General features: G+C 43.2%; 1 protein-coding gene across 1 annotated transcript in view; it reads right to left on the bottom strand.

The window, feature by feature from the left end:
- Window positions 1-15,105, bottom strand: part of LOC119976524 (golgin subfamily A member 4-like) — a 1,176,663-nt gene that overhangs the window by 551,445 nt on the left and 610,113 nt on the right. Inside the window, exons 88-89 of the mRNA XM_038817077.1 lie at window positions 6,936-6,962; window positions 5,540-5,575 (exon numbers count right to left, since the gene is read on the bottom strand). Of these exons, the coding sequence (XP_038673005.1) occupies window positions 5,540-5,575; window positions 6,936-6,962 (63 nt within the window). The remainder of the gene's footprint in view (window positions 1-5,539; window positions 5,576-6,935; window positions 6,963-15,105) is intronic.

Here is a 15,105-nt window from a genome sequence, read left to right as displayed (position 1 = left end):
AGAAAGTAAGGGGGCATGGGATAGTGGGACATTTGGCCAGCTGGATAACAAACTGGCTAACCGATAGAAGACAGAGAGTGGTGGTGGATGGCAAATATTCAGCCTGGAGCCCAGTTATCAGTGGTTTACCGCAGGGACCAGTTATGGGTCCTCTGCTGTTTGTGATTTTCATTAACGACTTGGATGAGGGAGTTGAAGGGTGGGTCAGTAAATTTGCAGATGATACAAAGATTGGTGGAGTTGTGGATAGTGAGGAGGACTGTTGTCGGCTTCGAAGAGACATAGATAGAATGCAGAGCTGGGCTGAGAAGTGGCAGACGGAGTTTAACCCTGATAAGTGTGAGGTTGTCCGTTTTGGAAGGACAAATATGAATGCAGAATACAGGGTTAACGGTAGGGTTCTTGTCAATGTAGAAGAGCAGAGAGATCTTGGGGTCTATGTTCATAGATCTTTGAAAGTTGCCACTCAAGTGGATAGAGCTGTGAAGATTGGCTGTGGTGTGCTGGCGTTCATTGGCAGAGGGATTGAATTTAAGAGCCGTGAGGTGATGATGCAGCTGGTCAAAACCTTGGTCAAGCCACATTTGTGGTACTGTGTGCAGTTCTGGTCGCCTCATTTTAGGAAGGGTGTGGAAGCTTTGGAAAAGTTGCAAAGGAGATTTACCAGGATGTTGCCTGGAATGGAGAGTAGGAAAGGTTGAGGGTGCTAGGCCTTTTCTCATTAGAACGGAGAAGGACGAGGGACGACTTGATAGAGGTTTATAAGATGATTAGGGGAATAGAAAGAGTAGACAGTCAGAGACTTTTTCCCCGGGTGGAACACACCATTACAAGAGGACATAAATTTAAGATAAATGGTGGAAGATATAGAGGGGATGTCAGAGGTAGGTTCTTTACCCAGAGAGTAGTGGGGACATGGAATGTACTGCCTGTGGAAGTAGTTGAGTCTGAAAAGTTAGGGACCTTCAAGCTATTGGATAGGTACATGGATTAGGGTAGAATAATGAAGTGTAGGTTAACTTCTTAATGGCAGCACGGTAGCATTGTGAATAGCACAATTGCTTCACAGTTCCAGGGTCCGAAGTTCGATTTCGACTTGGGTCGCTGTCTGTGTGGAGTCTGCACATCCTCCCCGTGACTGCATGGGTTTCCTCCGGGTACTCCGGTTTCCTCCCACAGTTCAAAGGTGTGCAGGTTGGGTGGATTGGCCACGAAAAATTGTCCAAAATTCTTTGATTAACCTAGGACAAAAGTTCAGCGCAACATCGTGGGCCGAAGGGCCTGTTCTGTGCTGTATTTCTCTATTAGCACAGCGTCAGTATCACAAATATGACGGGGTGTTCAAAAACAGGTCGTGCGCGTATGTGACGCATCCGCAGCAAAATTTAAAACCTCTCGGCCCGTCCTTGCTGGGTGGTCGCGAGGACGATAATAGATTTCCAATAGAGGCAAGCGCACGTCACAGATGGTGTTCTCGCACAATAGGCAAGGTTTTTCAGTCCATATTCGGGACTTTTCCCTCTCTGCTATGAGCAGTATGGCGGACGTATGACGTCGAAACCCGTTTCGGACGTTTTCACACCTGTTTTCGGTAAAGTTCGGTGCGCTCAGTTCCAAAAGTCCGCAAAGGTTAATGGGAGGTAATGTGAGGCTAATAAACTGGTATGACATTGCAGTGGTCAGGTAAGAAGACAATATTCCACGTTTATGTGAGATTTGTGTCAGATTCGAACAATTGTTTTCAGGAAAAGCTTGTTTGGCCATTAGGTTGCCGTAGTTCGGTCTTCGGTCCTCCAATCTGGAGCAACACTCACCTCAAAGTGAGTTGCCGGCCGCATAATTGGCCTATGGTTCTCCTGTCCCTGAAGCCACGGTCAACAGTCGAAGAAATGTCGCACGATCCCTCAGATAATATCCTTGTTACTTCATGCGGCCAAGACTATGGAGCTACAGAAAGACCGTATGGGGTGGATTCGAAGCCGCCTCGAGTCTTGGGGAAAAGTCCAGAACGGAGGAATTCCGCAGGTTACTAGACTTTAATAAGTCCTCGCGAAAACGTAGAAGGCGAGGACCCATAGAAACGCACCCTTTCCTGACTGGGATCAAATTGTGAACTTCCGTGAGATCAACTGAATATTCCGGCCACAACAAATGTTGTTCGATGGTAAACCGCCATGAGGTAACAAACTGTCGACCTGGACTCTTCAATTCGGGCAAGAATGGGTTACATTTCGTTTGTTTTGTCACCATTCTTAAAGTTTTTGTGGGGTCATGGTGGGTGGGAAGGATAAGGGGATCCCATAGATTTGTTGTGACGCTCAACCCCCCACCCCCCCCCCCCCCCACACACACACCCCCACGCTCCTAAATAATAGCTGATGTGGAGCGTACAATTCTGCCACTTGACGGTTCGGTTATTAACATTAATTACCATGTTCCCGGGTACTGTGATTGCGGGTATGTAATCGTAACATCACTGCATGCTACGTATGTAGCCACCTTCTCTGCGCAATCAAACGATTCAGAACAATGAGTGCTGAAGGGCGGTACGTTTCTTTTTTGAACGTCGTTACATGGCTGCAATTCAAATGGAGTCGGTTACACGGGGTAATACTAGATGAACAGTTGGTGTCTCAATTGAGTGCGTCTTCTGCAGATAGTGATTTGTTTGTAATTTTTCCAGTCTGGCAAGCTATGCCAAGTAAACTCTAATTTAATCTAAGATGACCATGTCAATCATCGTGTGTGGTAATTAAAAAATATCTCCCACCCTTCCGATCGAGGAGTTGCACATGCATTACTAAGCTTCATGGAGAGTTAACTACGGCGTGAAATTACGAAGGGATGCGCTGTAGAACGGGCGCCTCCCACAGGAATTGTGAGGCAGACTCATGCTGAATGGGAGATTGGGGCTGACGACGTTAACAGTGCTGACCTGGTGAGGCAGACATTAAATCAGTGTCACAAAATAATAAATGACCGCATGAGTTGAGTTCCGCATAGTTTACTCTCTGCAGCTTTCTCGTTTACTTTGACCATTAAGGTTTGGTGCCCCTCTGTCTCTTCCATCAGAAATCATGATATCATCAACGTCCATATGTTTCATTCAACTTATTGAAGTTCGCTACGTTTTCCTGCCAATATTCCTCACCTCCTCATGGGAGGTTTTGTTTCAAATGGGCGCCTATCCCCCTGTGTCTCAGAAAACATTTCCCTCTCATCCCAGCTAACTGATAGGAAATGTGTGGTCAATTGGAGGATATTCCTCCCAATGGAAAAAAAGGCAGAAGTGTCCTCGCCCACTTACAAGAAGAGTTGAAAAATGAAAATGAAAATCGCTTATTGTCACGAGTAGGCTTCAATGAAGTTACTGTGGAAAGCCCCTAGTCGCCACATTCCGGCGCCTGTCCGGGGAGGCAGGTACGGGAATCGAACCGTGCTGCTGGCCTGCTTGGTCTGCTTTCAAAGGCAGCGATTTAGCCCAGTGAGCTAAACCAGCCCCTTGTTGAGTTGACGCAGTGTTGATGTAATCATTGTGTTTTCAACTGTAAAGCTGAGACCGGTGCAGCTCTAAATCCGACCATACAAACTTCCTGTTAAAACAACCGAATTCCTCGCTAGTCCCCTTTCCTACCCTGGCTTTCTTCTCCTATTATTGCAGTGACATGTTTGGTTAATTTACTTATTTGCTTTCTAAATTCAAGCTTAACGAAAGCAGAGGGATTGCTGATTTTTGGCTCGCAATGTCGCATCCTCCAAAATTGGCACTTTTACATTGCAAAGGATATCCTAAGAAGCTCCACAAAACATGACACTTTTCCATCCTCAGAACATTCTCATCATTCCGTGGTGTTATGCGAGCTGTGATCATTTGTTCGCGATCAACTTGCAAGTTTGGGGACTTTTGAGAAACCAGCGTAGTCACCGATTCTGTGAGAATTTGTTAGGGTAAAGCATGTGGACGTGATTAAATATGGTAACAAATTTGATCCCGATTCGTCAGTACCTGAGTGATGAAAACTGTACACCAAATCGAAAATACTGATGGTCAGAACTGAATGGTGCTGACCTATTCCCTGTGGGAGTTTTGCTGAGGGTCTACTTCAACGTGAGATAAGATGAATAAGAGGACACAATTACATAAACGAGAAGCTACTTAAGGATACCAGGTTTGTGTTAAAGAGGAGACGATATAATTTTTTAAGTGAGTTGTTTGCTGAGGGACAATGTAGGCAAGCGGCAGTTATGTTAATAGTATGCTTGCATAACTGAGAATTTAGGGAGTCATCACAGGTGTTTTCAAAAGTGAAGCCGAAGAGGGAACGTATACGTACTTGATAATGTGTTTTTTGTTGTTTGAAAAAACTGACATTGCATTCAATATAAATAATCTTCATAAGCCGTGGCACTTTTCCGATTTAATTGATGTACCCGTTCAATTTGAAATTCCTGTGCATGAAAATATACTCTTATGCGGTAATGCAAGACCTTCTCAACCTATACATCAGTCGTAGGATAACATCCAATAATTACAAGTGAAGCACACATTTGAAAACAAATCGCCGAGCACTTCCAATTAAATAATGTGGATACACTCCGAAGTGGAATACAATGGTTACTCAGGGAGCTTCCGTGAGCATTTGCAAGAGAGTACTGCAAGAGGATGTAAATGAAATGACAGAATGGAAGGGAAGAGTTAGAATGATAGAGAATGTTTCAGACAGGTTGCGTACTGCGCCAAAATGAGGAACAAAACATTAAGCATACCAAATAAAATGCGGCTGACATGCGATGGAGGTTACGATGGTGCTCCATATCCCACGCTCTTCAAATTATCCTTAGTGTGCTTCTAGATTTATTTCACCCGGAAGGGTGGTGTTTCTTGGGGAACAGCGCAAAAACAAGGTGTCCATTGCAGCATGAACAAAGACCAGTTGCGATTTAGTTTTATCTAACGCAACATAACTTTTCAAATAGCCAATACAATGAGGATCATGTATAGTAGCAAGATACGTTCGAAACTCAAAAAGGATGATCTTTGGCAGGAAAATCGGTTGCTTGGAATTTATACTATCGAGAAGAAAAGTAAAAACATTTCAGAGTCTCAATCATTACTCTGGTTTAGGGTGACTGTCGTCGCTGAAAATTAAGAAAATACAGCTAAAAATAGGAATAAGTAGTTCGACTTACTATAATTATACAAATCAGTATCATTGAAAATCAATGCAAACAGCTTCGTTCTCGCTTTCAACCGTCCATCATAGCAACTTGAAATCAGCAACAGTCCGTGGATATGTACTGAGATAATAATTAAAGGAATAAGCAATATGGATAGAGGGTGGCACTGCTACTTGACCGCGCTGTGACACTCTCCAAATGGACTTTGCACGTACTCCTCGTATATGCGTGGGTTTCACTCCCACGGACAAATGATGCGCAGGTTAGGTGGATTGGCCACTCTAAATGGTCCCCTAAATGGAAAAAAATGAATTGGTTTCTTTAAATGTATATTAAAAAAATATGCGAATTGCGAACTCACCTACGTCTCGCATCTTGTCTTTCATTCGTTCCAGGTCTAAAATAGAATAACACTGGTGAGACCTGACAACGTAATTAACACTGCTCGCAATCTGTACACAGCCTGAGAGAATGATGTGTCGGTTATAACCTTGATTCATAAAAGTTACTGTCATATATGGGCTTTCCAAGATTAAAATCGTATTGCTCTCAATCATATCAATAAAAAACCTTTATTGTCACGAATAGGCTTACAATAAGACCGCAACGAAGTTACTGTGAAAACTCCTAGTCGCCACATTCAGGCCTCCGTTTGGGTATACAGAGGGTGCATTCAGAATTCTCAGCTGGTACGGGAATTGAACCCGAACTGCTGGGCTTGTTCTACATCATAAACCAGCTGTCTATCCCACTGAGCTAAACCAATCCCATGCTGAACCAGCCCCATTTGTTCTTCCGTGCAATCTCACGTATTGCAGTCATTTGCTAGCTCAGCATGTTTAAGGATAAAATTGCGTTTTGGTTCATCAGCAAATTAACGGATTATGGGGAGTGGGCGGGAAAATGTAATGAGGCAAAGGGACAGTTATGACTGTTTTTAATGATGGACCAGACTCAATGCAATGAGTAGGGCAGTCTGCTACTGATCCTATTTCTTCTAATGTTTCATGATCTATACATGCTGGCGCAGCACTGTGGTGGACATATTAAGACGCCTCATTACGCCAGGTTATAGTCCAACACGTTCATTTGAAATCATAAACTTTCGGAGAACTGCTCCTTCATTGTCCAGAGTACTACTTTAACCTGGTGTTGTGAGACTTCTTTGTTCTAATGTTTCCAATTAAGGGACAATTTCGTGTGACCAATCCTCCTACATTTCACGTCTTTGGATTTTGGGAGTGAGACCCACGCAGACACGACGAGAATATCCAAACTCCACACGGAAATGACCCGGGGCCGTGATCGAACTCGGGTCCTCGGTGCGGTGAGTGTGCAATGCTAACCACTCCGCCACCATGCCGCGCACTGTTTCTATTTCTAAGGTTTTATTATACTAGTACTTAACTTAGACCAGTGTAACTAATAGGCTGCGAATGTTTGAAATTGTTACCGGTGTCTACCACTCTCAAGCTACCCCATAAACGAAATATTTATGTGATAATCCCTCGTCCAAGATGTCTGGATCACAGATTCGAAAAGCTGGTTTGATGACGCCCGTACCTATCGCAATGGGGCGCATATTTCGAGCCCGTTTCTGTAAAATGTGATGTATGTGCATGCAGTCTATTTGCTATGTTTTGTCGTTGTGATGCAAACGTACACAGTTCTAACAAAACGCGGAAAAGCGAACGGTATTGAATGTTATTCATTCAACAATCATGAAAAAAATGAGGACAATTTTCTTCAGTACGCACCTCTGTCTTTATTTCTGCTTTCCTCCTCTGTTGTGCAACATAAAATAAAATCATATTTGAGCATTATGTAAATTATTTGCATTACGAGTTTTTTTTAAAGCAGCAATGGAAGGTACTGACGCATTCTTTGTTCTGTTCAAAGAACGTTGTTTTCTTCAAATGAAACATATCTTCACCATCGTTCTCGATTCTGAGCTTGTAGTCATGACGTTTGCATCGAAATAGCATTTACTTCCAAACATTGAAAGGCAACCAGGAGTTAGATAGTCCAAGAAAAAGCTATCCGAAGAATTAATTGCAACCGAAAACATGTGGTTTATGTCAATTTAAATTACAAACGGATATCCAAGCAGCATTAATCAAGTACAGTATGAACAACAGTGTAAATCGAAAGAGAAATGGACAGAAATGGACATCCTTCTTTGTAAAATTAACCTCTGCTGAAAAAAAACTGCCCACCGGCTTCTCAGAACAGTGTTCATCATATGCCTGACCGTTAGATGGAATTCATTCACAAGAATAACAATCGACATTTTATTTGAATGCTACAATGATGGAGGAAAACTGATGTTTCGCTTCTTCCATAGATTGGACATTATTGAATTCCAACAGAGAGGTGGAAGCATTATCCGGAAAACAACGTAGAGAAATGCTTAATCACTGAATGTTAGATCTAATTACGTAGAAATTCCGTCAAATAAGAAATGCTAAAACACATGCGGCGTGATTCTCGGCTGAAGGGATTTTCTGTTGCGCCGGTCGTGTAACCACACCGTGCGATTTACAGATGGCGTGAGGCTGTTCAGAATGGGAAAGCGTATTGGCCGCCTGGCTGGCCGAAGAAACCCCTCCCATGATGTGAAGCATATTTTCAGGAAATCGTTAATTTCAGTAAAGTTCCGAACTGATAATTTCCTAAACGTGTTCAATGCCCTCTTAGGAGCACACTCTGCAGGTATCATATTTCAGCACGTAATAATAATAGTGAGACGCACGACATCTCTGGAAATGTAAACAAACCTACACTCACGACAGCCGCGGTACCTCAAATACACTGTCATTACGCTTCATGATTGTTGTTGGAGGATGGAGAAATGAAAATTATTCGGGATAATAGATTTGATCGTTGCGGAAGCAAAAATGTGTTTAATGTGCTGCAGGTGTTACACTAGGATATTCTTATTTTATTCCGAACGGTTGTTCTGCGGCGATAGATTATGGTGGCCAACTGAGAGGCGTTTTATCGGAGCAAATTGAAGAGCCAGACCGCGTGGTCCATATTGGCAAAAACAATAATCAATCGTTTCTTCGGACAAATTAAGAGAGCCATGACATTGAATTAAAAGCAAAACGTCATGCAAAGTAATTTATTGCTCAACCCTGATTATAAACAGTTTTCAGCACAGTTATAAAAATATAGTAACCATGACTACATGGCTGGAAAATTGATACTGAGGGAGAGTTTAATTTAATCGGACTGGGGATTCAGAATCACAGAATACAAACAATGCAGAAGGTGACCATTCGGACCATCGCGCGTCTGAAAGCATGCCCCCTCCCCCTCCCCTCCGCAGGCCTTCTCTCCTATCCTATCCCAGTAACATCATCTAAACTTTCGACACTGAAGGGTAAATTAACATGAACAATTCACTTAACATGCACATCTTTAGACTGTGGGGGAAACCGGAGCACCCGGAGGGAGCCCATGCAGATACTGGGAGCACATGCAAACAGTGACCAAAGCTGGAATAGAACACGGGTCCCTGGCGCTGTTAGGCAGCAGTGCTGGTCACTGTGTCACAGTGTGAAAGTGTGAATGCTGTACTGGACGAATGTCAATAGATCCAGACACAATGTATTTCAGGAAAGTTCCCTCGCAATAATTTGGAAGGTTCAGCAATTGGGTCGGAAGATGATAATTCAAAGGGAAATTCCAAAGGAAGACGAAAAAGGCCTAAAATATACGTCTGTACATGATTAAAAATGGATGAAGGTGAAGAAAAGAGAGCGAGGCGATTTCCAACACCTTTCAGCGATTACGCACAAATGCGCCGAACAAGGGGAAATATAATATGCTCGATGTACTGATAGAAATATTGTAGACTTATAACAGTAATTCATAGTTGTCACTGGGATCTGGCCCGGGTAATATAAGAAACACCAGATTAAACAGTGCAGCCTCTTCAGTGGGAATAGACAGGGGGAAAGATGGGTTCAAAATATTATTTACTGAAGAAAATCAAGAAAGTACCTGATAAATCATTTCCCGAAAAAAATATCATTAAATTAAATGAAAGCCTAATATATACAGTGGATATATTCAACACGCCAGGTAGTGCCTGCACCACGAGACTAAGGATAAAACATTCTGGTCGTTGCCGTTTCCTTGGACGTTGACATTACATTTTCCTCTTGACAAAGATGCCTGTCCAGATAAATGTTCCCAGCATTTTATGTTTTCTCTTCAAACTTCCAGCATAACTAATCTGCTGATTCGCTATACATTGTGACAATATGGTTGAATTTATTGAACACAGTGATGTTGTGCACATGCACGAGAAACCTGAGTCAAAGACAAATAGAAGAGTAAATTGAATTGTAGACAATTTGGTTAGAACTGCAGAATCTTCCTGATTGTATTGCATTGTGACAGAATTGGATAGAAATAGAAAAGGTATGGCTAAGTGATGTGCGCATCTGTGGTTGACAGTGGCTTTTCAACAAAGGTTTAAATTGCAGAACGATGTCAATGAAGACACTGAGAAAGCAAAAAAGCCATAAATCAAATTGACTCCGAGAAGTGGGAGGTAATGCATTTTGCAGGGCACATATCGCGCTAGCGAATTTCAATGGTTCTCAATACTGACCGCAATAAAGAAAACAATAAAATTGTTTGGAAATTTAAATCCTGGATTTTTCGGTTTGCTCTCCGAGGAATGGATAATGAGAACAGGTTATCCGCATTTGGTGGAGGGGGGCGGGGGAGGGGACAGCACTAGAAGATACCGAATATTTAACAATCAGCAAACATGTGGATCAAGAGAACAATGGGAGTGGACAACTGATTAGAAGACCTCTGCACACTGCAGCAGGATTGTGGTTGGTTAAAAATGCATTTAGAGTTAACATTTCGCTACAAAATGCGCACATTATATCACAGGAAGCAGGACCAACACGCACTTCCTCAGAAGTACGACGAAACCAACAGTTTTCAACTATCAGAGTGGCAAATACAGGAATGCCCCAATTTCCTATGGATGGTCACGCTGCAACATAAATTTTCCGCAGCGAACTGGCATGGCCCTTGGCGAATAGAGCTGTGAGGATGTCAAATTATAACGATGAAAACCATCGTGAGTTGAAGCCAAATCGTCACAACTCGGTACACACAAAATAAATGTCTCAGAGAACAGATAGCATTTTAGTGTCTATAATTTCACCAAAGAAATGGCTTCCACATGGGAAACAAAGAGACCTCTCGATTTTTTTTAGCCAACGTTCGGTAACTCATTAGATCTTTAAATATGATAAATCATTTCCCGATGGAACATCTGTCACATTCTCCATATTCCATGACGGTTCTGATCACTTTGGCGTGACAATCTCTGTGATGCATTTGATAGCAATGACCCGACGCGATTCCGTATATTGACATACATGCATGAAAAAATACTGGAATCATTAAAGTGACGTAAATGCTATTTAAATCTGTGGCAATCCATTCAACCTGAGGGAACCTAAATGCTCGGACGAGACACTAGAGACAATGGTTCGGAAATTGGTTATTGCCAGTGATTACTCAACCTGGTCGCACTCTGTGCATTCTCTTCCCCGGCTCGTTCCACAAAAGCGGCTGACGTGTCCAGACGACCTACATTTTGCTCCAGAGGCATTGCACCAACAACTGTCAACCCCCCAGTATCCTCAGCTGCTCTAAAAGGCAATAGCGTGAGTCTGATCAGTACAGGCAGCTTTACCTATCCAGGAAGAACAAACTCCAGAAATGCTGGCACTAACAACGCAGAGACAAATCAAATTCCCAGAGAGCTCTGAATTTACCCATTTTCAAAGGGGTGGGGGTGGGGGGGGGGGGGGTGAAAGATGTACCAAACTTCAAGCAAAAATATTCGTACACAAAATTTTGATCGTAACTACCAATCTCCCTTGAAATGGAGAAGTCGGCATAGTATGTCAAATTAGAGGGTTAGTGAGACAGGAAGGAAAATAAACAAACAGGGATTAAGACTAAAATCTGGCAGCTAAAATAAGCAGTTTTTTGGAACTTCTACAGATATACAACTGAGAAAAGGTGATCAAATTGATTTTGGAGAGATTAGGGAATGCTTCCATGTTAAAAAGATGAAGAGCTGAGGTTGAATTTCATACTATTTCTCTGTACAGTACAAAGCCCTGCAGCAAAATTCAAGTCAGATTAACTAGGGTGTTGGAACTCTTTTGGAAAGGTAATTCAGGTAAAATGACAGTTATTTGGAAATAACTGGAAATCCATGTTTGTCCAGCTGACTTCAGCTTTTTGGACGAGGTAGCAGAGAGTGCTAACGATTGCAATATTGTTGATGTGATGCGGACAGACTTACAAAATCGCATTTGGCACAAGTATGCACAACAGACATAAGAGACATATTATGTGTCAACGAACAACAGCGACTGTTGCAACATGAACTAGGGAGTTACTAATTGACGGGGAAAAATTGACGGCCAATAATAGGAATCCCGGTAAAATGCATTTTCTTTCTGATGGAAGAATATTTGGTGTTACCGCAGTTAAAAATTACGGCCGAAGATAGGAAACGCATGATCAGCAGACAGACGAAGACTAGGAAGGCAGTAAAAGCCCCCTGCAGTTACTCCCTCCAAAACAGATGTACCATTTTGGATACTGTTGTGGCAATTCGTTCACATGGGAATATGGCCACAGCCAGCTTCATGGCACCGTGATTAACTCTGCTACACAGTAGGACAGGAAGCAGGGTGCTAGAGCTCCAGTGATGAGGGACTCAATGGTAAGGGGAAATGACTGGTGTTTCTGAGGAGGCAAACGAGACTGGGCTGTTTACTCTCTGGTAGAAGTGCCAAGGAAGTTTACTGGAGAGGCAGGGTCAACAGCCAGATGTTATGGAGCATATCGGCACCAAAGATATAGGTAAATAAACGTGATGACATCGTACAAACTGAATCTATGGAGTTAAGCGTTAAACAAAGAAGAAGGTCCTTCAACGACGTAATCTCACGAATGCCAGCAGTGACACGTGCTAGTAATAGTAAGAATATCAGGATAGGTAAGATGATGACGTGGCTTGAGAGATAGAACATAGAACATAGACCAGTACAGCACAGAACAGGCCCTTCGGCCCTCGATGTTGTGCCGAGCAATGATCACCCTACTTAAACCCACGTAACCCGTATACCCATAACCCAACAATTCCCCCATTAACCTTACACTACGGGCAATTTAGCATGGCCAATCCACCTAACCCGCACATCTTTGGACTGTGGGAGGAAACCGGAGCACCCGGAGGAAACCCACCACACACGGGGAGGACGTGCAGACTCCACACAAACAGTGACCCAGCCGGGAATCGAACCTGGGACCCTGGAGCTGTGAAGCATTGATGCTAACCACCATGCTACCGTGAGGCCCCTACCGTCAGATGGTGCAAGAGGGAGGGATTCGATTTCCTGTGAAATTTTAACCGGTTCTGGAGGAAATGGGACCAGTACAAACTGCACGGTCTTCACCTGTGCAGGACAGGAACCCATGACATAGCGGGTGTGTCTGCTTGTGCTGTCGGGAGGTTTAAACTCAAGTGACAGGGAACCAATGCAGCAAGTTGGAGGAAGTAAAGTGGGAACAGAAACAAAAGGTAGTAAGGGGAAAAGTGAAGGGCAGAGAAACCAACGTTAAGTGTCAAAAAGGTCCACAGTACAGAGTGCAGAGACAGTGGATAACTCAGCCAATGAGTCCAGTAAGGCGAAGAGAAATAAAAGACTGGGGCAGTGTAGAAACATTGATGAACAAATGGTCTGAGAAACCAGGGCAGAGAGCAAGGGAAGTCCAGATTATCGCATATTTATGTCAGTGCAAGAGGCCTGACGGGCAAGGCAGAAGGACCAGGGCATGGAGGGGTCCATGGGAGTGGTTTACTATAGCTATTACTGAAATATGGCGCAGGGAGCGGCAGGACTGGCAGCTCAATCTTCAAGGATACAGATGCCTTAGGAAAGATAGAAAAGTAGGTAAAAGAAGAGGGGTTTTGCGTTTTTAATTTGATAAAATATCACGGCAATACCGAGAGGGGATATATCAGAGGGTTCGTCCAATGAGGCTATGAGGGTAGAACTAAAAAATAAGAAGGGAGAAATCACTTTGATAGCATTGTACGACAGTCGCCGAAATATGCAACGGGAAATTAAGGAACAAATACGTAAGTCTATGACAGGTGGTTGCAAGAACAATAGGGTGATGATAGTTGGGGACATTATATTTCCCAACATTGACTGGGACAGTCTTAGCATTAGGCGTTCAGATGTAAAGACATTCGTTGAGTGTATTCATTCAATATGTGGCTGGCCCGACTAGAGAGGGGGCAAAACGTGACATATTCTGAGGAACAAAGGAGGACAGGTGACAGACGTGTTACTGAGTGATCACTTTTTGACCAGTGACCATAACTCCATTAGTTTTAAAATAGCTATGGAGACTAATTGGTCAACTCCAAAAGTTACAATTCTAAATTCAGGCAAGGCCAATTTTGATGGTATTAGGCAATAACTTACAAAAGTTGATTGGGGAAGTCTCTTTGCAGGCAAAGGGTCGGCTGGTATGTGGTGAGCTTTGAAAAGTATATTCACCAGGGTTCAGGGTAAGCACATTCCTTTTAGAGTGAAGGGCAAGGCTGGTAAAAGTAGGGAAAACTGGATGAATCGGCATATTGAGGCCCTGGTCAAAATTAACAAAGAGGAATATGACATGCATCGGCAGCTGGGGTCACGTGGATCCCTGTAACTGTATAGACGTTGTCGGAATAGCGTTCAGAGAGAAATCAAGAGGAGAAAAAGGGAACATGATATTGCTTTGGCCGATGAGGCAAAGGATAATCGAAATAGCTTCTCCAAACATGTGCAGCGCAAAAGAGCATCGAGATAGCGACTAGGGCCTCTTAACAATATACAAGAAGAGCTATGTGCGGATAAACAAGAGTTAGATGAGATCCGAAATGACTAATTATCATTGGTATTTACTGTTCACAAACGCGTGGGTGTTAGGGAACGTTGGGAAATAAATAGTGATGCATTGAGGAGTGTGCATACTACAAAGTCTGAGGTGCCGAAAGTCTTAAAGCGCATCAAGGTAAATAAATCTCCGAGACCTGAAGAAATGCATCGAAGACGCATGGGAGGCTAGGGAGAAAATTGCGTGTCCCCTATGAGAGATATTTGAATCATCGACAGCCACAGGTGAAGTGCCTGGAGATTGGCGGATAGCAAGTGTGCCTTTGTTTAAGAAGGGACGCAGGGAAACTCCTTGGAACTATAGACCATGTGAGCCTGTGGTGGGTAAATTGTTAAAAGTTATTCAGAGACACGGGATCTAAAGGCATTTAGAGAGCAGAGATGATTAGGGACATTGCGTATGGTTCTGTGAGTGTCTCACGATTTTGATTGAGTTTTTGAAGTGTTAACCAAGAAGGTAGATGAAGGTAGAGGTTGTCTACATGGATTTTAGCAGGCCTTTGACATGAGACGCATAAGGTTAAATTTCACGGGATCCGGGGTGAGGTAACCAATTGGATACAAAATTGACTCGACGACAGAAGAAAAATTGTGGTTGTAGAGGATTGTTTTTCAAACTGGAGGCCTGTGAGCAGCGGTGTGTCTCGTGGTTCAGTGCTGGGTCCACTGTTATTTGTTATTTATATTAGTTATCTAGGACTACAATGGAATCTTGATTAATTGCGCCAAAGGGACGATGAATGACAGATTGATTTGAATTGAGATAAATGTGAGGTAATGCATTTTGATTGATCTCAACGGGTCAGGACCTACTCCCTACCTACTGGTAGGGAGATGGGCAGAGTTATAGAACATAGAACATTGAACATTACAGCGCTGTACAGGCCCTTCTGCCCTCGATGTTGCGCCGACCTGT

The sequence above is a fragment of the Scyliorhinus canicula genome, chromosome 13, assembly GCF_902713615.1.
Source record: "Scyliorhinus canicula chromosome 13, sScyCan1.1, whole genome shotgun sequence".
Taxonomy (NCBI): domain Eukaryota; kingdom Metazoa; phylum Chordata; class Chondrichthyes; order Carcharhiniformes; family Scyliorhinidae; genus Scyliorhinus; species Scyliorhinus canicula.
The sequence above is the reverse complement of the archived record's forward strand: the minus strand, read 5'-3'. Positions and strand labels throughout refer to the sequence as shown.